Raw genomic sequence first — 25,156 nt, 5'->3', positions numbered from 1 at the left:
CTCCTGCCGCCAATCCCTCCCAGCATAAGGGTCTCTTCCAATGAGTCAACTCTTTGCATGAGGTGGCCAAAGTACTGGAGTTTCAGCTTCAGTATCAGTCCTTCCAGTGAACACCCAGGACTGATCTCCTTCAGAATGGACTGGTTGGACCTCCTTGCAGTCCAAGGGACTCTCAAGAGTCTTCTCCAACACCACAGTTCAAAAGCATCAATTCTTCTGCATTCAGCTTTCTTCACCATCCAACTCTCACATCCATTCATGACTACTGGAAAAACCATAGCCTTGACTAGATGGACCTTTGTTGGCAAAGTAATATCTCTGCTTTTAAATATGCTATCTAGGTTGGTCATAACTTTCCTCCCAAGGAGTAAGCGTCTTTTAATTTCATGGCTGCAGTCACCATCTGCAGTGATTTTGGAGCCCAAAAAAATAAAGTCTGACACTATTTCCACGGTTTCCCCATCTATTTGCCATGAAGTGATGGGACCAGATGCCATGATCTTCATTTTCTGAATGTTGAGCTTTAAGCCAAGTTTTTCACTGTCCTCCTTCACTTTCATCAAGAGGTTTTTTAGTTAGTGAAAAGCACTTTCTGCCATAAGGGTGGTGTCATCTGCATATCTGAGGTTATTGATATTTCTCTTGGCAATCTTGATTCCAGCTTGTGCTTCTTCCAGCCCAGCGTTTCTCATGATGTACTCTGCATATAAGTTAAATAAGCAGGGTGACAATATACAGCCTTGACGTACTCCTTTTCCTATTTGGAACCAGTCTGTTGTTCCATGTCCAGTTCTAACTGTTGCTTCCTGACCTGCATATAGGTTTCCCAAGAGACAGGTCAGATGGTCTCGTATTCCCATCTCTTTAAGAATTTTCCACAGAAAATGACATTTTCTCAGGATTAGTTGGGGGTTCTGGGTTTTGGGGAAAAGTCCCACAAATGTGAACTGACTCATTTCATGGGGAGGGTTCATTATATCAACCTAGCTTATCATGGTGATATTAATTGTAATCATTTGGTTAAGGTGCTGTCTGCCAGAATTCTGCACCACAAAATTAATGTTTTCTCCTCTATTTTATTCAGTAAGAGCAGTCCACATACAAGTGCTGGTTGTGGATAGCAGAATTAAACTTCACCTCCTAGAGTGGGGAGTATCGACGTATTTTATTTGTAATTGTGTGAAGGAGATTTGTCCCTTCTCCTCAGTTGTTTAATTATCCAATATGAACTTATCAGTATTTTATTCTTTGGGTTATAATCTAATAGTACTGTTATTTATTTTGTAAATTCTGAGAAATAGAACTTACTCTCCTGGATTTATTTGTGTAACCATTGTTATGCACAACCACAGTCAGTAAATATAGTATTTGCTCATGATTGTTGTGATATGAGTCGATATAAAATTTGCATCTGTTCATATTATCACTCATTCTCATTTAAGGGAGGCCTGTGGGTAACATTTCCTTGGTGCATCCATACCCTATATTCAGGATTAAAAATTTGTGGAAGAGAACAGTTTGTCGTCTCTTGCACATTGCTTTTTTGTTTCTGGCATTGCATCCATGGTCTCATAGTAGATACTGTAATGAATTAATAAAAACTTGGACAATAGTGATAAATTAATCTATCTTTGAAGTTCAGTTTTTAGCACATTAGGTGAGTAGTATATATATTTCTGTGGTTCTCATAACTACAATTTATCCTTGAACACCACTGGTTTGAACTGCATGTGAATTTAATCCACTTAAGGTATTTTTCCCCTAATAAATATGTACTATAGTACTATACAATGTGTGGTTGGTTGAATCCATGGATGTGTAACTATGGATATGGAGGGAATAACAGTAAAGTTATAAGTAGATTTTCAACTATGCTCGAGGGCAGGAACCCCTAACCCCCAGGCTGATCAAGGGTTAACTGTATATTCATCTACACTAAAATGAAAAAAGGAAAAATAAAATGCTGTGGAAGGCTTACTTTTTATGGAAAAAGAATGCATAATGTTAAAAATACACTCAAATAGTTTTTTTCCCCCCTAGCCAACTCTAAAACTTGATAAAAGAAAATTTAGGCCAAGGAAAACCAGGTTCTAAACTTATGGAATATCTTTAGACTACAGAGTATGGTCAGAGATTATGCCTGTCTGTTTTGAGAAGGCAGTGCTGATAATGTAAATGGGGTTTTTGAAAAAAAGATGGTGGTAGCAGAGCCATGCCAGCACCCACAGAATCTATCTTTATAAACCTGCTAGATTCTCCATCCTTGTCTGAGAAATTCAGGTGGTAAGACGAAATGTCCTCCAATGGAAAAAGTATGAAACAGGCAGGTTATATAGACTAATCCCAAATTACAAGATTAGTTGCACTGTTATTTATCAGTCCATAAAATTATGAAATAATATATGATAACCTCAAGATTACTAAGAAAACTGTTAAGAAAAATCTGGATATTGCTTTTTAAGAAAAATAGGGATATTGCTTTAAACATGAATAAAATGTAGCATTGGCAATGAAATGGGGAGAAAAAGACTCACAAGGCTTTGTGATTTTTATGAAAGAAGAATATTTAAGTTGAAGAGAATAAAAAAGATTGAAAAGCATTAGTGATGTATAAATGGAACATGAGAAGGCAAAGCACAAAGAATCATCATATCTTCAGAGGAGAGCTCTAAGAAGCTGACGATTCAGTCATTTTACTTGCCATTCTGGGATTTCTGAAACATATATAAAATATTAGAAAAGTTTTATGACAGTCCCGTAGGTCTTCCTATTGCTCCCTTCCCCCAAGGGAGCAACAGCTGTCTCACTTGGAATGGAGAAATACACTCAACCTGTCAGTGTGTTCAGTCTAGAACAACTGTGAAGACAATGCAGAATTCACATTTGAGGAAAATCACAGCTTTAAAGAAAGTCTGAGAATAGACTCTCTGAAGAACAGGTATATTTCTCTGAGGAGAACATCAATTGTGTTTAACTAATACCCTTAGAGAGATTCAAGTACATATTGCAAAGAGGCTGTTTAGTACAGTGGTTAAAAACATCAGCTTTGGAGCCAGACTGCCTGCATTTGAAACCTGGTTTTACCACTTACTAGGTCTTTGACTCTCAATGTACCTTAGTTTCCTCATCCATAAAATCAGAATAATTTTACCTAATTTATATAGTTGTCTTGATAATTAAATGAATTAATTCAATCAACATTTTTATTAAAACTACTTCTGTCTGTATGTGTCATAGCTTATTATAGTTTTTGCTCTTTTTCCGTAAAAAATCGGCTTCTGTGATACAGAACCAGTTGTAAATTTTGAAAATTAAAGAGTTGCTTGCTGAAATGATCAATTAGTAGACCAGACACCACAGAAGAAGAAATTAATGAGTCAGATGACCAAGCTAAAAGATTTTCCTTAAATGATAGGAGATGAAAATTATGAGAGGAAAAAGCCAGAAGTTTTAACATCTATCTAAGAGATGTTCCAAATAGAAAGTCTGAAGGAATGAAGAAGAGAAAAAAATAATGTTTTCTGAAATAATGGAAGGAATATTCCCAATTTTAGAGACATTCATGTTAGAAGAATATCCTCACTGCTGAGCAGAATTAGTGAAAAAGTTGCATACCTGTATTCATATTGGTAAAGTTTCACAAAACCAGGGATACAGAGAAAATCAATAAAGCTTTCAGAGGGGGAGAATTAGGTGATCTACAGAAATAAGATTGATATCAGACTTCTTATTAGCTATATCAAGTTAAAGAAGACTGTGGGCAAAATAGCTTTGAAATTTTGAGGGGAAAATTATTTGGTAGTCTCAAGTTCGTTTTAAGCAAAACTAGCCTCCAAAATTGAGAACAACAACAAAAAAAATTACATTTCAGAAATATGAAGACTCAAACATTTTTTGACAGAAATTCCTTAAGGAGGACTAACAGAAGGATGTGAGATATAAGAAACAAATGATACGAGAAGCCAAGACAGACTTACTGAGTCAAGTCTAAATAATTAGAAATATTTCTGTGACACATAAGGAATAGTAGTAGTAATAATAATGGCAGTTTTGGGGAACTGTTGGTTGATTTGTTCAAATTTTGGAAGAGGGACAAGAGGAAAGCATAATTTTTTGTTTAGGGGAAGATTGTTTATTAACTCAGTATTATACTGACAGTTATTTAAATGTTTGTTAGAAATAGAAAAGTGAAGTTATTTAAATTTAAATCTTTGTTAGAAATAGAAAAGTAAAGTAAAGCATGACCTTTAAAATAATAGAGTTTATAATTTCCAAGTCACTAGAAGAGGGGTGAGCAATTGTGAATGGGAAAATTTTTTGTTACATTTTTATGTTCCTTGACGCAATATCCTTGGTACTTTTGTAACTTAATCATAATAATGATAATAGTGATTACTTATTGAATACTTTGTGCTAAATAATCTTATTTATTTGTTACAATTCCTATCAGGTAAAATACTATTGTGACATTATCTTATTATTAGATTTGGGATCAATGAGGGACAATGGCTTAAGGCTGACCAGCTGGTTTGTGGTGGCTCCCTGATTTTAACCCCCACAGTCTCACTCCAGAGTTACACAAAGCCTACCGACTGCACTGTGGGCGTAGGTGTCCTCAGGTGAAAGAGGAGAGACATGTAGGTGTCTATCTGGTGGCTGTCACTGACAATAAATACAGTGGGTGAGCAGCAGTTGAACACGTGTCAACAAGACCTATGCTAAACTTATTTATATTTGTAGACTATAGTATTCTAGTTTGAACTTGCTTGTGCTTAGTCACTCAGTCATGTCCAACTCTTTGAGACCCCATGGAATGGAGCCCACCAGGGTCCTCTGTCCATGGGGATTCTCCAGGCAAGAAAACTAGAGTTGGTTGCCATGCCCTCCTCCAGGGGATCTTCCCAACCCAGGGATACCACATTGCAGGTGGATTCTTTACCATCTGAGACACCAGAGGAAGTCTAAGAATACTGGAATTGGTAGACTATCACTTCTCTGAGGGAACTTCCTGATCCTGGAATTGAACTGGGTTCTCCTGCATTGCAAGCAATTCTTTACCAGCTGAGCTACCAGGGAAGCCCCAGTTTGTACTTACTCAAACCAAATAATATGGTCAAAATCCTTCAAGCTAGGCTTCAGCAGTTGTGAACCAAGAACTTCCGAATATACAAGCTGGATTTAGAAAAGATAGAGGAACCAGAGATCAAATGGCCAACATTCATTGGATCATAAGAAAAGCAGGAGAATTCCAAAAAAACATCTACTTCTGCTTCATTGACTACACCAACGCCTTTGACTGTGTGGATCACAACAAACTGTAAAAAATTCTTGAAGACACCACCATACCTGTCTCCTGAGAAACCCGTATGCAGGTCAAGAAGCAACAGTTGGAACCAGACGTGGAACAGTAGACTAGTTCAAAATTGGGAAAGGCATATGACAAGGCCTATGTATGCTGTTCTCCCCCTGCATGTTTAACTCCTGTGAAGAGTACATCATGTGAAATGTGAGGCTGAATGACTCACAAGCTGACATCAAGATTTCAGCTAGGAGAAATATCTTCAACTTCAGATATGCAGATGGTACCACTCTAATGGCAGAAAGTAAAGAGGAACTTAAGAGCCTCTTGATGAGGGTGAAAGAGGAGAGTGAAAGAGCTGGCTTAAAACTTAACATTCAAAAAACTAAGATCATGACATCTGCCCCCATCACTTCATGGCAAATAGATGGTGAAACAATGGAAACAGTGACAGTTTATTTTCTTGGGCTCCAAAATCACTGCGGACAGTGACTTCAGTCATGAAATAACCAAAAATAAAGTCCAAATAAAGTCCTACAACTTTACTAAATAACCAAGTAAAGTCAAAAAAAAACCCAAAAGAACAAAACCCTACAGTCTTTAAAGTCACTGATTAAATGATGTAATGATAGTTCTATATGTTTTCAGGGTCCTACCGTATCTACCTAATGACAATAACTATTGTTTTAGTTGTGTTTGATTGCAAGAAACTACCACTCATCCCCTCTAGCCAAAATAAGAAAAGCATGTTGTAAAGATACACATGGCAGTAAGGGAGATGGAGTCTTGTGGATATTCAAGAGGTGAAACCAAAGACTGACCAGCCCTTGTGGAAAACTGCCTGTTGTTCTGGATCCCAGTCAGCTTTAGGGGCCTCAATAGCAGAAGTTGTTTAGGTCTTCACTACAGTGGGCCCCCTTTATTTTGCCTCGGGTACTACTGTCTGTATTATCTGCTTTTTTGTCCTCCGTTTGTCTGACATACCAACTTGTTTTCTCCATGGTCCCAGGTAAAATTTCTGAGAGAGAACTTTGATTGGCCGGATAGTTACTGTGCATGGCCCGGGGTTTTCATGCTTCATGGGCTGTCAGATAAGACTGTTGATTATCTGCCTTAAGTCAGGTGTATTTACCACAGTTCAGTACAGTTCAGTCACTCAGTCGTGCCCGACTCTTTGTGACCCCATGGACTGCAGCACTCCAGGCTTCCCTGTCCATCACCAACTCCCGGAGTTTACCCAAAACTCATGTTCATTGAGTAGGTGATGCCATCCAGCCATTTCATCCTCTGTCATCTGCTTCTCCTCTTGCCCTCAATCTTTCCCAGCATCAGGGTCTTTTCAAATGAGTCAGCTCTTCGCAAGAGGTGGCCAAAGTATTGGAGTTTCAGCTTCAACATCAGTCCTTCCAATAAATATTCAGGACTGATTTCCTTTAGATTGGGCTGGTTGGATCTCCTTGCAGTCCAAGGGACTCTCAAGAGTCTTCTCCAACACCACACACAGTTCAAAAGTATCAATTCTTCAGTGCTCAGCTTTCTTTTTTTTTTTTTTTTTATTTTTTTATTTTTTTTTTTTTAATTTTATTTTATTTTTAAACTTTACATAACTGTATTAGATTTGCCAAATATCAAAATGAATCCGCCACAGGTATACATGTGTTCCCCATCCTGAACCCTCCTCCCTCCTCCCTCCCCATTCCATCCCTCTGGGTCGTCCCAGTGCACCAGCCCCAAGCATCCAGTATCGTGCATCGAACCTGGACTGGCAACTCATTTCATACATGATATTTACATGTTTCAATGCCATTCTCCCAAATCTTCCCACCCTCTCCCTCTCCCACAGAGTCCATAAGACTGTTCTATACATCAGTGTCTCTTTTGCTGTCTCGTACACAGGGTTATTGTTACCATCTTTCTAAATTCCATATATATGCGTTAGTATACTGTATTGGTGTTTTTCTTTCTGGCTTACTTCACTCTGTATAATAGGCTCCAGTTTCATCCACCTCATTAGAACTGATTCAAATGTATTCTTTTTAATGGCTGAATAATACTCCATTGTGTATATGTACCACAGCTTTCTTATCCATTCATCTGCTGATGGACATCTAGGTTGCTTCCATGTCCTGGCTATTATAAACAGTGCTGCGATGAACATTGGGGTACTCGTGTCTCTTTCCCTTCTGGTTTTCTCAGTGTGTATGCCCAGCAGTCAGCTTTCTTTATAGTCCAACTCTCACATCCGTACATGACTACTGGAAAACCCATAGCTTTGACTAGATAGACCTTTGTTGACAAAGTAATATCTCTGCTTTTGAATATGCTGTCTAGGTTGGTCATAACTTTCCTTCCAAGGAGTAAGCGTCTGTTAATTTCATGGCTGCAGTCACCATCTGCAGTGATTTTGGAGCCCAGAAAAATAAAGTCTGACACTGTTTCCCCATCTATTTCCCATGAAGTGGTGGGACTGGATGCCATGATCTTCATTTTCTGAATGTTGAGCTTTAAGCCAACTTTTTCACTCTCCACTTTTACTTTTGATTGAGTAGTACAGAAAGGGAAATACTAAAGACTTTGTACACATGGCTTGAGAACAGATCCTTTGCTTACTGCTTTTGTAAGCCTGATAACACATAGTAACTTGGTTAAAATGTCTGTTTAATTTGGGATTTTAACTTTGGATGAGTTACTAATAAATATTAAGGCAGTTCTTTGTATTTCAATAGCTAGGTTTGGCTTGAAAAGAGGCTTTGGAGAATTTTGAAAATCTTAGAATTTAGTTAACTCCTTTAAGAATATCATCTGGTGTATGTGTTACTTAATCCAAGGTCAATGCTGAATTTAAGGTATGTCATGAGATGCTCATTATGAAAGTAATTTATAGTAAAACCCCAAAACTCTAAAATATATATTTTAAATGTGGATATTGGTTAAAATTATATGTAAATACTTGTTAAATTGTTTCTAGGTTGGGCTATGCAGGCTGCTGCCTATATCTTCATTCATAGGAAATGGAAGGATGACAAGAGCCATTTTGAAGACATGATTGATTATTTTTGTGATATCCGTGAACCACTTCAACTCCTCCTATTCCCTGAGGGGACTGATCTCACAGGTAAGGTGGCCTGGGCTTGGATCACAGAACTTCACAACATGAAAGGAAAGTGAAAGTGAAGTCGTTCAGTTGTGTCCGACTCCTGGACTCTTTGCCACCCCATGGACTGTAGCCTACCAGGCTCCTCTGTCCATGGGATTTTCCAGGCAATAGTACTGGAGTGGATTGCCATTTCCTTCTTTAACATGAAGGTACTCTGAAATCAGCTATCTAGTCTAAATTTCTCAGTCCTCAGGCAACTGAACACTAGTAAGATTAATGGCCCATCCCTGGAGTCATTCAGTTGGCACATCAGAACCCAGAACTCCTGATGTTCAGCCCATAGAATTTATAATTGGAAACTCCAAGAAATAGTGTTTTTATAGATTAGTATTATATACTAAATTATATACTTAGTATGTTTATATAACTAATATATATGTTTATATTATATAACTAATTATATATTAGTATGTTTGATTTTTATAGTTAAAACTCTATAGTAGTTAGATCACAGAGGGTAATACTGAGCATAATATTGGCTGCATATTGTTTAACCTTGAAATTATATTGTAAGTTGTAAGTTTATTGATTCCCAGAGCTGAATTATCATTGGGAAATTTTAATAGACAGACTGCCATATTTACATTTTTTAATATTTAGAATGTGTAACAGTTAAATTTGGGTATTGAAATCAGCTGTATTAGAGTATAGAACGTCATTTTCGGAAGTGATAGATTTATATTTGTGAATGCCAAAATGTACACCAAAGAGTGGCAACTTTGGAAGTTATTTAGTTATTAAAAGATAATTGGGTAAAAGCTCATGGGTTGCTGTTACTTTGGTATATCAGTATAAAAATGTTCATACATTAGGTATTCAGAAGTTATAAGGTAGATATTTTAAACTTTTTTCACTCTATTTTTTCTCAAGTATCGTTTTTAAGTGATGAAGTTAACATCTATTTGAGTATTTTCAGGGTCCAGAATACTCATTATTCCATGATGTAGTTGCATGTTTTTAAAGTTAGAACAGTATTTGCCAGATAGAGGAAACAGACTAATCTTAAAGCTTAAAAAAATTTTTGAAACAGTATTTTACAAATAGTGTTGAGTTGGGATATGATTTTTTTTTTTTTTCTAAGTAAGCTAGCAAATTACCTTTGGTGTGAAAAAATATTTGTTAAAGGTGTTTTTTACCTTCCATGATTAACTTTAAACTTGGGTTTTTAAGCCCAAAGAAAATGTTTTATGATCCTCTTTAAGTTCTGAATCCAAATTGTTTGCACATTTTTTAATTAGTGCATTTAAATGTAACTTTAAATATATTCTATTTTCATATGTTATCATTGTTTATAAACCTTTTTTTTTTTTTTTTTGCTTATGCAAGTAATATACACAATACTACACAAGTTAATTTGGGGAAATTTATACTTTTTGTACTTAATGTTATATTGTAATATCACACATTGTTAGTCAGGGTTCTTCAGAAAAATAGAACCACCTCTGTATGTGTGTGTATGTGTGTAGAAAGAGAGGAAAAGAGAGAGAAGGGGTGGGTCAAATTAGGAATTGGCTCACATGATTGTGGAGGGTGGTAAATTAAAAATAGATAGGGTATGTCAGGTGGAGACTAGGGGAGAGTTGCAGTTTGAGTCCAAAGGCAGTCTGCTGGCAGAACTCTTTTTTTCCTTTGAGGAGTGAAAGTGAAAGTCGCTGAGTCGTGTCTGACTCTTTGTGACCCCATAGACTATACATTTTCTCCAGGCCAGAATAAGTGGGTAGCTGTTCTCCTCTCTAGGGGATCTTCCCAACCCAGGGATCAAACCCAGGTCTCCCATATTGCAGGCAGATTCTTTACTAGCTGAGCCATCAGGGAAGCCCAAGAACACTGGAGTTGGTGGCCTTTCCCTCCTCCAGTGGATCTTCCCAATCCAGGAATCGAACTAGGGTCTCCTGCATTGCAGGCAGATTTTTTATGCAGCTGAGTTACCAGGTAAGCCCTTGTTTAAGGAGATTAGTCCTTTTCTCTGAAGGCCTTCAACTGATTGGATGAAGCCCACTCACATAATGCAAAGTCTATTGGTTTAAATATTAATCTCATCAAAAACACCTTCACAGACACAGCTCAAATAATGTCTGACCAATATCTGGGTGCTTTGACCTAGCTGGTTTGCCACACAAATTCACCACCACAGTTGCTATACTATGATTTTGTGTTTTGTTTTCCTGATTTGGAAAGGAAAGCTTTTCTTGGTATTTAACAACTATAATATTACATGCAGTTCAACACCCTTGTATATTTAGTAAACTTCTTCATTTAATAAATATATGAGTGCCTGGAGCCTCATATACCAAAAAATCTCTACTTTCATGAAACTTATATTCTAAGAGGAAAGACAGATTAAAAAAACAATAAAAATATGCCAGGTATTCATGCATGCCTTACAGGAAAAGCAAGATAAGGAGAGAGTAATAAAAGATGGGGGCATAGGGTGCTATTTAAGTAAGGTGGTTTGAGAGGGCCCCTTGAGTGATAGTTGCTCAGTCATGGCTGACTCTTTGCAACCCCATGGACTGTAGCCTGCTAGACCCCTCTGTCCATGAAATTCTCCAGGCAAGATTACTGGAGTGGGTTGCCATTTCCTTCTCCAGAAAAGACCCCTTAACTTTTCATTTAAGTAGAGACTAAATGAACATAGAAGATCATGCAGATGTCTGAGTAGAAGGCATTCTGGCTAGCAGGAAGAATATGAGGTAGAACATGACTGGCTGGTTTGAGAACATCTGAGCAGACAGTATCACTGGAGTAGAAGGGCATGCTGGTGTTAGAGTGTTAAGAGGGAGCCAGCTAATGAGACAGGAGGCTGTGGTGAGAAAGTGAGGTGCTAGTCCATTAGTCCTAATAATCACAGAGTCTGGGGGTAGGCAGATGAAGTGGGCAAGGAGGAGAAAATGTGCAGCTCCGATCTGTGTCTGATTATTTCTGTCTTCCCATGTCGTGCCCATGCTTTTTAGAACTACTTCCACCTGTATTCACATTCTACATCAGAGTTCAGTTTTGGTCTTCAGATCCCCCAAGTCTATGACCAGCTGCAAGAGAGAACTGAAGAGTAGTTACCTACTCATCTTTGTGGTGACTATGGGATTCCCCATCCCATGTAAGATCCTGCCAGCTGTCTATAAAATACTGTTCTGTAGTCCCATGCCCAGAATACCCCCAGAATGAGAGAGGAGCTTATTCCTTTTCTTGTTTAGGGCTTTTACTTTTGACCTGCTAGAGATCTGTTTAATCTTTTGACTCAGTTTACAGGAGTGTTCTTTTAGTGTTTTAGTGTTGTGGAATCCATCTATACTTTTTTGAGATTTTGAGAACTCCATGGTCTTAAATTTACTCCTCAGAAAGTAGTATTTATTTATATAGGTTTTTTTTTTTTTTCACCCCCTGGTGACTTGGAATGGTCTAAATTTCAGGATGCAGCTGAGAATTTCAGGTTCTAACATCTGTTGTCATCAGAAAGTATTTCATGATCTCTACCAGCAGCTGAGGCCAAATTTCTAAACACTGTACTTTTTCCAAATATAATTGCTGAATAATGGGCTTGGTTCTTCTTGGAACTTATAAAGTTACCTCATGGAATGGAAAAACTTTTTGCCAACAGTTGGAACATATACTTGACTCAGTAGCCAAACCATGTTCAGATGTTTGTGCATGATGTGCTAATCATGTGTCCATTCTGTTGTGGAGTGGTTTTAGTTAGTAGTATTAGTGTGCTGTGCGCCTGAGCAAGGCAGATACTTCACTTTGCACTGAAGCCCTAAATTATGGGGTTAAAACAGTGTTGATCTATTTGGCAAATTGTTGGTAATTTCTTCTGGATGTCCAGATCCTTATGTTTTATTACTATTTTATTTCATCTTTATATTCTAGCATTTCAATTTTTATTATGTTATGAAAATTTTAGTTATTAATATTTTATTTATATTTCAGTTTTCATTGTGTATTGACTATTTTATAAAATCTCTTAAAGAATTTTAAGGATTTGAATATGTTATAAAACATCTTTAATACCTTATTATAAGAATTTTCAAAATTCCAGTAAGTAGGTAACTCTAGGATTATTGTTAGGGATTTAATAAAGTATTTCTATCATTTGATTCAGCATGTTATATTGAATAATTATAGAAAAATTAATTGCCATTTTTAGAAAAAATTCTGTACCATTTCCTTTCTTTACTTATCATTCTTTATTTTATGGCTTCTACTATTGTTTTGTTTAGAAAATAGCATGACTCGAAGTAATGAATTTGCTGAAAAGAATGGACTTCAGAAATACAAATATGTCTTACATCCAAGAACTACAGGCTTTACTTTTGTAGTTGACCGTCTAAGAAAAGGTAAGCACCTGTCTCAAAATGCACTTTTTTTATGTAAGTGGCAAAAATTGGTGAACTTCACATGTAGCTCTTTTGAATTTACAAAGCACTTTTTTATACTTTATTTCAAGAAATAAGAATAGTACTGTATTTTTATACTGACTTGACTCCATGCACTAAAATGTTTTAAAACAATCAAAAGAAAACATTTTTTCTCCTTTTTTGGAATAGAAAATAATAAAATAATGCATACAGTTAGACTATCATTCCATTTTTAAATGTTTCTTAAAAGTCGTAAAACTGTCTTGAGAGTATCTTATCACCTATAGTTATTTATAGCTTAAAAAATATTTTTATATTCATTATTCCACTAAGTGCAACAAATGATTGTGGTTAGTAGAAAGGAAGTACTGCTACCTCCATTTTATTGTTAAATAGAAGTTGCATCCAAGGTGGTTAGTAAATTTCCATAGGTCATGGATAGAACCTCATTCTTCTGCTTCCTACTCTGTGGCTTGTACTGCCCTCTGCCCTTCATGTCCTCTAGAACCATGTCTATCGAAGGGCATCTAGAGATAAGGTTGATTCCATTGACCATGTCACACTCATTTAAATGTTTACATTTTGATATTTTTATGGGGAAAGAAACAACTGTACATTTTGTTCTAGCTGCATATTTAAGTATATCTTCATACACATATGTACATACAAATAAATAATAGACATATGGATATATATGGAAAAGGAACTATCCAGAATCACCCTAATTGGCATCACTGTTGTTCCTTTAGGGTTTAACGTACTTTAAGATGTAATGTATAACCTCATTTAGTGAACCCTGCCAAAAGAAGTATCTTTACAACTAAGTACTCATGAGTTAAAAGAAATGTATAAAAAGTCCAAAATCACATTGGTATAGTAAACTAAAGATGTTGTCCCTATTACTTTGGCTTGCTTTTGGAATTCAGTGGTTATAACTAAAATGAAATGGAAACATGGGCTTGATGGTCATATTGTATATGACTGTCTACCCATAGAAACTCATGGAGAACACAGTTCTTTATGCCCATGGAATAGGACAGGGCGCCCCAAGACATTAAAGCAGTGATCCTGCTATTTTTTTTCTTCCCCAAAACACAGTACCACTTACTGTGGCATTCAGTTTAGGCTCACCCTTCTCATTCCATAATATGTTTTTTATTTTCTAATTGTCTACTATTTTATAGTATTTAATGATTACTTTTAAAGTATTTCTGACATCATGGAACATTCTGTTGGAACACATCTTTTGCTAATAAAGATCTTTTTAATTGTAGGCAGGATAATGGAGAAATTATTTTACAGTGGATAAGGATATATCTATAGAACTGTCTGTTCTGAAATCTGGAAAATATTTTAGTAGCACACTGATTTATAACTTTGGGGAACATGTATTGCTTAGTCATCACTCAGAGTACTAGTTAACAACCACAGTATATAATTTTTCCTGCCCAAACTGGCAACTGATCTTCCCCCTTCAATGTACCAGTCAAAAAAAAAAAAAAAAAAAGGTAATACAGATGGCTCCATTTGCTTCAGTTAAAAAAAGTTGATGAGTCTCTTGACTTCAGTTAGAAAAGTAGAATGGGTCCTATATACTATGATAATAATAGAAACAAGAAGTGTGATGGCTGTAATTATAATAGTAATCTAATTAGAACGGTAGCTAACATTTATTGAACATTTACTAAGTACTAGGCATTATGCTAAGTGCTTTGTATGCGTAAAGTCAGTTAACCCTCACAACAACCAATATTTAACTTATAGAGCAGAAATTGAGGCGAAGAATCAGTTCAGAGTTACTGGAATATAGTTTGTCTGACTGAGTAGGCTGTGCTCCTTCTACTGTAATATGGTGCCTCTTGTATTTATAGTGTGATTTCAGTTAAAGCACCTTTGTAATAATAGTGAGCTGGCTGGTTTCTTCAAGGAAAGTATTTAAAAGAAAAAAGAGGCTAAATGGCCAGATAATGGAGGGATGGTAGTCACAAGTTGAAGTGGTTATGATGCTACCTGAGATACATGGGGAGCAGGCACAGTCTGGTGGGGGTGAGGAGGTGCCAAGTGGACAGAAAGAGAATAGGTTTCATCAAGAATCAGAGGTAAAGTGGTTCTTAGACCACCATCTAGTCAGAGTGTCCTTTTAGAAAAGCAGTCTAATATTCAAAAAGGGCCCAACACAACTGTCTTATCTTTTTGAGATCTGCTTTTAGTAGTCAAGTGAAAAAGCAGCTTGCGTTAAACAAATGACCATCATAAATAAATATTCCAGTGGAAACCTGGAGACCACATATTAAAACCAATTACTGAAGAAATCTATGAAGACAAGATGGCAGAGTAGAAGGACTCAGACCTACCTCCTCTCACTAAAACACCCAAATCACAACTGCTGAATAGCCATCAACAAAAAGGACTCAAACCTACCAAAAAAGATACTCTACCCACAAAGACAAAGCAGAAGCCACAAAAAGATGGTAGGAGGAGCACTTTCATGATATGATAAAAATCCCATCCCTCTGAGTGGGCGACCCACAAACTAGAAAATAATTATATCACAGAGGTTCTCGCACAGGAGTGAGAAGTGAGAGCCCTATTTCAGACTCCCCAGCCTGCAGGTCTGGCATCATGAGGAGGAGCCCCCAGAGCAATTTGGCTTTGAAGGCCAGTGGAGCTTGAGTAGAGGGGCTCCACAGGACTGGGGGAAACAGATTGCACTCTAGGAGGGAACAAACAAGGTTTCGTGTGCACAGGGACCAAGGGCAAAGCAATGACCCCATAAGAACGTGGGCCAGACCTGCTTGTGGGTCTTGGAGGGCCTCATGAGGGAGACAGAGGTAGTCTGTGGCTCACTCTGGGGACAAGGACACTGATGGTTGACACCCAGGGGATTCTCTTGAGTGTGAGCTTTCCTGGCGGTTGCCATTTTGGCACCAAGATCTTGCCCCACCCAAGAGCCTGCAGGTTCCAGTGATGGAACGCTTCAGGCCAAACAACCAACAGGGTGAGAACACAGCCCCACCAATCAGGGGACAGGCTGACTAAAGCTGTCCTGAGCCAACGGCTGTCTGTAAACACACCCTTTGACACAGCCCTACCCTCCAGAGGGATGGAACCCAGCTCTACCCACCAGGAAGCATGCACAAGCCTCGTTGGACCAGCCTTACTTATTGAGGGACAGAAACCACAACCAAGAAGAATTATAATCCTAAAGCCTAAGAAACAGAGACCATGAATATAGAAAGTTACACAAAATGAGATGGCAGAAAAGTATGTTCCAGAGAAAGGTATAAGATAAAACTCCAGAAGAACAGGTAAGCAAACTAGAGATAGGTAATGTATCTGACAAAGAATTCAGAGTTTTGATAGTAAAGATGATCTACGATCTCAGAAGAAGAATGGAGGCGCAGATCAAAAGGATAGAAAAATGTTTAATAAAGAGCTAGAAGCTTTAAAGAACAAACAGATGAACAATACCTTAACTGAAAATATACACTGGACAGAATCAATATCAGAATAAACAAGGCAGGAGAATAAGTGAGCTGGAAAACAGATTGATGGAAACCTCTGCTGCAGTACAGAATAAAGAATAAAAGAATGAAAAGAAATGAGGACAGTACCAGTGACCTCTGGGACAACATTAAACACACCTTGCATTCCAGGGGTCCCAGAAGAGAGAAAGGGCCTGAGAAAAGAGATAACTGAAAACTTCCCCAGCCTGGGAAAGGAAACAGTCACCTGAGTCCAGAAGTACAGAGAGTCCCATACAGGAGAAACCTAAGGATGAACACACCAAGACAAACACTAATCAAATTGACCAAAATTAAAGACAAAAAGAAAATATTAAAAGCAACAAGGCAAAAGCAACAAATAGCATAACGGGAACTCTCATAAAGTTATCAGCTGATTGTTCAGCAGAAACTCTGAAGGCCAGAAAGGAGTGGCATGATATATTAAAGTGATGAAAGGGCAAAAGCTACAACCAAGAATAGTATAACCAGGAAGACTCTTACTCAGTTTCCATTGAAAGATCAAAAGCTTTATAGACAGGCAAAATCTGAGAGAATTCAGCACCACCAAAACAGCTTTGCAGCAAATGCTAAAGGAACTTCTCTAGATGGAAAAGAAAAGGCCACAACTACAAACAAAATTACGAATGAGAAAACTTTGCCAGTAAAGGCAAACATACAGTAAAGCTAGGAAATCATCCACTCACAAATGTAGTATCAAAATGAGCAACTCTGACAAGAGGAAATGACAAGTTAAAGATGTTGGAAATGCATTTGAAATTAAGAGTCCAGCAACTTAATGTGTGTGTGTGTGTGTGTGTGTGTGTGTGTATCCACACACATACACACATATAGATTGCTATATCAAATCCTCATGACAACAGCAAACCAAAATTCTACAGTAGACACACACACACAATAAGCAACACAAAACACTAAAGATAGCTGTCAAATCACATGAGAGGAAAACAAAACAGGAAGGGAAGAAAAACAACCCCCAAAAAAGCAAAAAACACACCCCAAACAATTAACAGGATGGCAATAAGAACATAGATAATTACTTTAAATGTAAATGAATTAAGTGCTTCAACCAAAAGACACAGACTGGATGAATTGACACAAAAATCAGACTTGTATATATGCTGTCCACAAGAGACCCACTTCAATCTAGGACATATACAGACTGAAAGTAAAGGAATGGAAAAGGTATTCAATGCAAATGGCATTGCAGAGAAAGCTGGAGTAGTAGTACTCATATCAGAAAAAATAGACATTAAAAAAGACTACTACAAGACACAGAGTAGGATACTACATAATGATCAAGTGATCGAGAAGATAAAACAACAACCGTTAACATATACGCAGCTGACATAAGAGCACCTCAATATATAAGGCAAATACTAACAGCCATAAAAGGAGAAACTGACACAGTTATAGTGGGGGACTTCAACACCACTCTTAGATCAATGGACAGAATCATCCAGAAAGAAAATCAATTGGGAAACACTGGCCTTAAATGGCAAATTAGGTCAGATAGAGTTAATTGATACAAATTAACTTATTTAGGCTGTATACTGTCACCCTGCTTATTTAACTTATATGCAGAGTACATCATGAGAAACGCTGGGCTGGATGAAGCACAAGCTGGAATCAAGATTGCCGGGAGAAATATCAATAACTTCAGATATGCAGATGACACCACCCTTATGGCAGAAAGTGAAGAGGAGCTCAAAAGCCTCTTGATGAAAGTGAAAGTGGAGAGTGAAAAGATTGGCTTAAAGCTCAACATTCAGAAAATGAAGATCATGGCATCTGGTCCCATCACTTCATGGGAAATAGATGGGGAAACAGTGGAAACAGTGTCAGACTTAATTTTTTGGGCTCCAAAATCACTGCAGATGGTGACTGCAGCCATGAAATTAAAAGATGCTTACTCCTTGGAAGGAAAGTTATGACCAACCTAGATAGCATATTCAAAAGCAGAGACATTACTTTGCCAACAAAGGTCCGTCTAGTCAAGGCTATGGTTTTTCCAGTGGTCATGTATGGATGTGAGAGTTGGACTGTGAAGAAGGCTGAGTGCCGAAGAATTGATGCTTTTGAACTGTGATGTTGGAGAACTCTTGAGAGTCCCTTGGACTGCAAGGAGATCCAATCAGTCCATTCTGAAGGACATCATCCCTGGGTGTTCTTTGGAAGGAAAGATGCTGAAGCTGAAACTCCAGTACTTTGGCCACCTCATGCAAAGAGTTGACTCATTGGGAAAGACTCTGATGCTGGGAGGGATTGGGGGCAGGAGGAAAAGGGGATGACAGAGGATGAGATAGCTGGATGGCATCACCGATTCGATGGACGTGAGTTTGCATGAACTCTGGGAGTTGGTGATGGACAGGGAGGCCTGGCGTGCTGCAATTCATGGGGTCACAAAGAGTCAGACACGACTGAGCAACTGAACTGAACTGAACTTATTTACAAAATAGAAATAAAACTCAGACCCTGAAAACAAACTTATGATTACCAAAGGGCAAATGTGGGAGGAGGGATAAATTATGAGTTTGGCAGTAATATCTACATACTACTGTATATAAAACAGGTAATCAACAAGGACCTAATGTATAGCATAGGGGACCCTACTGAGTAATCTGTAACAACCTATACGGGAGAAGAACAGATAATATGTATAACTAAATTATTTTGCTGTACACCTGAAGTTAACATTGTAAATCAACTGTACTCTAATATGAAATAAAAATTAAATTAAAAGAACAATTATCATGAGGTAGCATATTAAAAAGCAGAGGTATTACTTTGCCAACAAAGGCCCATCTAGTCAAGGCTATGGTTTTTCCAGTAATCATGTACGGATGTGAGAGTTGGACTGTGAAGAAAGCTGAGCACCGAAGAATTGATGCTTTTGAACTGTGGTGTTGGAGAAGACTCTTGAGAGTCCCTTGGACTGCAAGGAGGTCCAACCAGTCCATCCTAAAAGAGATCAGTCCTGGGTGTTCATTGGAAGGACTGATGCTAAAGCTGAAACTCCAATACTTTGGCCACCTCATGTGAAGAGTTGACTCAGTGGAAAAGACCCTGATGCTGGGAGGGATTGGGGGCAGGAGGAGAAGGGGATGACAGATGATGAGATGGCTGGATGGCATCACTGACTTGATGGACACGAGTTTGCATGAACTCCGGGAGTTGGTGATGGACAGGGAGGCCTGGCATGCTGCAATTCATGAGGTCGCAAAGAGTCGGACATGACTGAGCGACTGAACTGAATTGAACTGAACATCTTTACTGCTAACTCATGCATGTAACTGAATTCACAGTTTCTGACACCTAATAGCTAACACAAGGCAGGTGAGAAGTTTAAGACATAAAGAAGTTACGGTTAAGAAGTCTTAGCAGGAAATACTGAAGAAGAGAAAATGCTTAACAAAGAAAGTTGTTTCTGAGCCTGTGTTTACAATATATTTCACCAAGACTAAGAATATTTAGAAACACACACTTAACCTGAAATACAGCACCCATTATATAACATGATACAGATGTGTTGTTCTTGTAATAATAACGGTGAGAAGTTTTTCCTGAGTCCCTTGATCTCCATCATTTTTGTACTTGATTTTATATTTTTACTAGATTATAACCTTCTTAAGGATATGTATTGTCTTTCACATAATAAAGAGTAAATCAGTATTAGGTGAGTTGAATGTTTTCTTTTGTCTGAATAGATAAGCACAGTGTACTACCATCTTCCCAGCACGTGTGTTACACTGATCAGTATCTATCACGGATAGTTTATTTTATATGTACCTCTAATCACAGGGCAATTAAGTAAGTGATTATGTAACTCTCTTTGGTACTAGATTAACCCAGATCCAAAAGAAATTGCTCACTTAGAAAAGAGCTTTTCCACGAGAAAGTTTTTGGTTTTGATTTTTAGTTACACAGTGTTAATAAACTTATCACACAACTTAATGCACCAAAATGTAGTTATACTCATTACTATCACTGCTGCTATATTATTTTTAACAATAGTAGCTTTATTCTTTGATTTTAAACAAGTAAGGATTTCCTCCAACCCTTGGTTTTGTTACATGTTTGGAAGCCATCACTGAATTGTAACCATGCAGTAATTGCCTTCATCATTAGATGGCACAAGTGTGCACATTTGAGGCAACTTAAAATCAAGTTAAAGTAGTTGGGAGTGAGAAGTCAAACACTCCATTGATCAAAACCCTGCCTTTAAGAAGTTTATAATCTTCCTGGATAGATAAGAATAGTGTTCATGGAAATATAAAAAAAAATATGACTGTTTAATTATGTGCTGGGTTGTGTGGTATATAGCATAAACTATTATGCTGAATTACACAATCACTTCATGGCAAATAGTTGGGGAAACAATGGAAACAGTGACAGGCTTTATTTTCTTGGGCTCCAAAGTCACTTCAGATGGTGACTGTAGCCATGAAATTAAAAGACACTTGCTCCTTGGAAGAAAAGCTATGACCACCCTAGACAGCATTTTAAAAAGCAGAGACATTACTTTGCCAACAAAGGTCCATCTAGTCAAAGCTGTGGTTTTCCTGTAATCATGTATGGATGTGAGAGTTGGACTATAAAGAAAGCTGAGCACCGAAGAATTGATGCTTTTGAGCTGTGACGTTGCAGAAGACTCTTGCGAGTCCCTTGGACTGCAAGGAGATCCAACCAGTCCATCCTAAAAGAAATCAGTCTTGAATATTCATTGGAAGGACTGATGCTGAAGCTGAAGCTCCAATTCTTTGGCCACCAGATGTGAAGAACTGACTCATTGAAAAAGACCCTGATGCTGGGAAAGATTGAAGCCAGGAGGATAAGGGGACAACAGAGGATGAGATGGTTGGATGGCATCACCGACTTGATGGACATGAGTTTGAGTAAGCTCCAGGAGTTGGTGATGGACAGGGAAGCCTGGCTTGCTACAGTCCATGGGGTCACAAAGAGTCGGACACGACTGAGCGACCTGACTGACTGACACAATTACAGATATGTTCAGTGAAGATAGCTCATGTTGAAATACTCAGGTAAGCCTTCTTCAAGAAGCTGCATTTCCCTTGGAGCTTAGAGACCTTATGTAAATAGGATAGGCATTAAAAAAATAAGGATGGCTGAGGACAGGAAAGGCAGAGTACAAGAACGGGCACTCAGTTTGGGCCAGGAGGAGCTGAGTGGTCAGCTAGGGAAAAACCAATCTGATTGAACTGAAGACCTGTGCCATAAACTAACAGATGGTACTTAAGAAGGCTGTGTGGAGCCATTATTGTTGGAAAACTTAATTCCTGCACCCAAAGAGTTGTGTTTTTATTTTTTTCCATTTCTAGATCAAGTCACTCAAGCAAACAGCTCATGTGTTAAGACTCTAAAACATATGGATATATTTAAGTTTCAGATTTGAAATAAAATGTTTTTTAAGTCAAAGTAAAACAATCCATATTTTAGCTCATATTTAGTTCATATGCCTAAATTCTGAATATGAAGAAATGAAGAATACTGTCTTGCCACTAATCTAGAGGATATATACTTAACAGGTAAAGATTAAGTAAATTCCCACTAGGCATTTTGGATCAGCACACCTGACCAAAATTCCCCAGTTTATATTCAGGGAGAGAGAAGCATTAACTGAACACCCAGATTACACTTATAGTATCTGATAGTCCTGTGTTGGGCTCCCTCATTTTGGTCTGTGGTAGTTCTTATTTGTTCTGAGAAAGCTGGTGGTTTTCTAGGAAGTAATAACAGTATATTGATCATAGAGAGCTCAGTTTTCAGTGGCGTTTTTAGACCATTTGTATGTCTTGGGCTTTTTGCTACCTACTGATAACCCAGTCTGTTCTTGCCCATAGTAGCTGTGTAAATGGGGGACGAACAGTGGCCAGCAGGAGTCATAACACTGCATTTATCTTAATTGGTGAGCCTCCCCTAGGATTGCATTTCGATGACCCTTCCTACCAAACAGCGTGTTCAAGGAGGCCAGGAAGAAAAGGCAGACAAACTATTGGAATATTCTGTGCATTAAGTGTCATTGCACTCTGACCTTTTTATGTTACTTTTTTATTGCTGGAAACTATTTATAAAATACAGTAAGACCTTTCCCTTATGTTAAAAAAAAATGTAATTGTGGAAGTAGATCTCTGAGATTTATTAGAATATTTCCTGAGACCTAAATTTTCATCTTTCCCCAAATTTGCAGATATCTTTGTAGACTCTCTTTTGAGGCCAATTTAAAAAGCTTTTAAAAGCTTTTATCTATGGTGATGAATAAAATACAACAAAACCTAAAGGAAATTTGGATATTGATCAGTGGGAAATCACAGAGATCAACTAAGTAACTTGGTCTTAATACATCATGAAGCAGAAATGATCCACACTCGCCTAAGCAAAATTATATATGACCATATGTTAAAGACCTTTGGAGTCACTCATTTCATATCTTTGAATGCCATGGTACTGCTTTAGATCATAAATGGCATTTATATTGTTCATTTTCATTTTCTCTCTCTTTGTCATAGCAAAACATCTGAGATGCTCACTTCGGACAGAACTTGCCATTGTGTTCAGTGAAGAAAGTCATGACAGTCTTAATTAAAAATGGTAGAAACCCTATTAGGTCCAGAAAAACAACCAGGTCACATTTATCAAGTACTTGCCAGGTTCCATGCACTGAACTGTTCACATGTTGCTGTCATGCCATAGCATTGCCCAGGGAGCTTTTTAAAACATACATTCTCGGGTTTAGGCTCAGATCTGCTGAGTCAGAGTCTGGTGGTACACTCCTGGGCTCAGCTACCTCACTAGCTGCTTTCTTACGAATCACTTAGTTTTCCAAACTGTGCTTCCTGGTGGTTGGCCTTGTGCTACACCAAAGGAGACTGGCTCAGTTAGCAGCGTGCCCAGGTTTCAATGGCTGCTGAGTGGAGTACCATGAACTCAGGTCTCTTTGATGGCAAAGCCTATGTTTCCTCCTACTATGTAATAAGTTAACAGTTTTTCTATTCCAGATGCTACAAAAATACCATCATCATTGTGTAGAGGTTTTTTTCTCTGTTACCCAGATTGCTGTCTGATATCCTTGGCTATACTATTGAGTTTTGTTTAAATGGAAAAATACATCAAGGATTTCCTTTTTGTAAGCACCTTTTTTTTTTTTTCTAGTTCCTTTATTTACCAGCTCTTCCTTTATTTTTCTGATCAACCCTCAAATAGCTTGATGACTTGATATTCTCCATGTTAGCTCTTTTCATATATATGTGTGTATACACACACACCTGTATATATAGGTTGTGTATGTGTGTGCTAAGTTGCTTTAGTCATGTCCAACTCTTTGAAACCTTATATATAGACCATAGTTCACAGGCTTCTCTGTCCATGGGGTTCTCCCAGGCAAGAATACTGGAGTGGGTTGCCATTTTCTTCTCCAGGGGATTTTCCCAAACCAGGGATCCAACTGCCATCTCTGATGCCTCCTGCATTGGCAGAAGGGTTCTTTACCACTAGTGCCACCTGGGAAGCCCCATATATCTTTTTATTTATTGTAAAAAAAAAATAGTTGGAAAATTAATTACAAAAAAGAAAATGGCACCCATAGTCTTGGCAGGCACTTCTCAGAAACATCCAGTGCCTTATGACATAGTCTTGTGTTTCTCCACATTTTATTTTTAAAATCTGGGTAAATTCTATTTTGTTTGTAAAGTTTTTCTTTTGTTATTTACTATAATGTGCACATTTTCACCATTCTTACATAATTTTTTATAAGTATGCTGTGTTAATATATGCATGGGGCTTCATCAGATAGAGATACCACTTTATTTAACGAGGCCTCTAATATTCAGTTAAAATGGTTTCCAGTTTTCTACTCTTATAGATAATGCCAAAGTATGTGTACATCTCTAATTATTAGGATATATTTCCAAATCTAATTACTGAGTCCAGGGTATGTTTTTTTTAAGTTAAAAAAAAATATTTGTCTAATGCTCTGCTCCATTTCATTCAGTCACCAAATTCTATGATATTGCCTTGGAAGCATCTCTTAGAGAAACTTCCTACATTTCCAACAGTGGCCCCCTTCAGTGGGGTCCCATTACCTCTTTTCACTCTTCCTGGCTTTCTCACTGGTCTGCCTCTGGTGTCTTCTTTGCTAATCCGTACTGTACACAGCTAACAGTTGGTCTTCATAAAGTACCACTCTAAGGTAATTGTGTGTGTTTCCATTTGTTCAGAAAATATTTCTTGGGCACATATGTTACATAACTTTCTGAGATACCAAGACATCAGGTCAGGAAACATTAAAATGCATTATCATTCAAGAGATATGAATAAAAAGTAACTTAAGCACATACAGAAAAGTTAGTCTTTTTTGATATGGAATAGGTGGCATGTGAACCGAGAAAGAATAATGAGACATTTTCCAGGGAGAAAAAACATTTAAATATTTGCATTACTTCCATATTCCTTAGTCAGGACTTTTTATAATGTGGTTCCAATCTATTTTTTAAATTTTATGCAGTGTGAGCCAACCTATTTGAATTAATGGACTGTTCCTGACTGTGCCTTATGCTTTGTGACTTTTGCCTCTGGTTATATCTGTCCAGGCTGAAACCTTCCCGGTTTTGCTCTTATCTTTAACCTCCAAATGCTATTCTTCCTTTAATGATCTTCATCTAAGGGTCCATTCTCATTTCCCCTGCCTGGCAGACATCTGGACTGAATATCCTTTTCCTCTCTAATAGGACTTAGCACTTCCCTTAATAGCCACTTTAATACATTTTACCTCTTAGCTTCCTAAAAGGACAGCAACGGCCATGTC

General features: G+C 37.7%; 1 protein-coding gene across 8 annotated transcripts in view; it reads left to right on the top strand.

Annotated features, from left to right (window-relative positions):
* Positions 1-25,156, top strand: part of LCLAT1 (lysocardiolipin acyltransferase 1) — a 193,638-nt gene that overhangs the window by 102,085 nt on the left and 66,397 nt on the right. For 7 of the 8 annotated variants that reach the window (XM_055540597.1, XM_055540598.1, XM_055540591.1 and 4 more), the window contains 2 exons: positions 8,268-8,414; positions 12,674-12,790. In XM_055540597.1, coding sequence (XP_055396572.1) covers positions 8,268-8,414; positions 12,674-12,790 — 264 coding nt within the window. Of the gene's footprint in view, positions 1-8,267; positions 8,415-12,673; positions 12,791-17,919; positions 19,104-25,156 lie in introns of those variants that run through there. The other variant, XM_055540596.1, reaches the window with a different exon arrangement.

Source organism: Bubalus kerabau, chromosome 11 (assembly GCF_029407905.1).
Source record: "Bubalus kerabau isolate K-KA32 ecotype Philippines breed swamp buffalo chromosome 11, PCC_UOA_SB_1v2, whole genome shotgun sequence".
NCBI lineage: Eukaryota > Metazoa > Chordata > Mammalia > Artiodactyla > Bovidae > Bubalus > Bubalus kerabau.
This window is presented reverse-complemented; position numbering and strand designations above follow the sequence as displayed.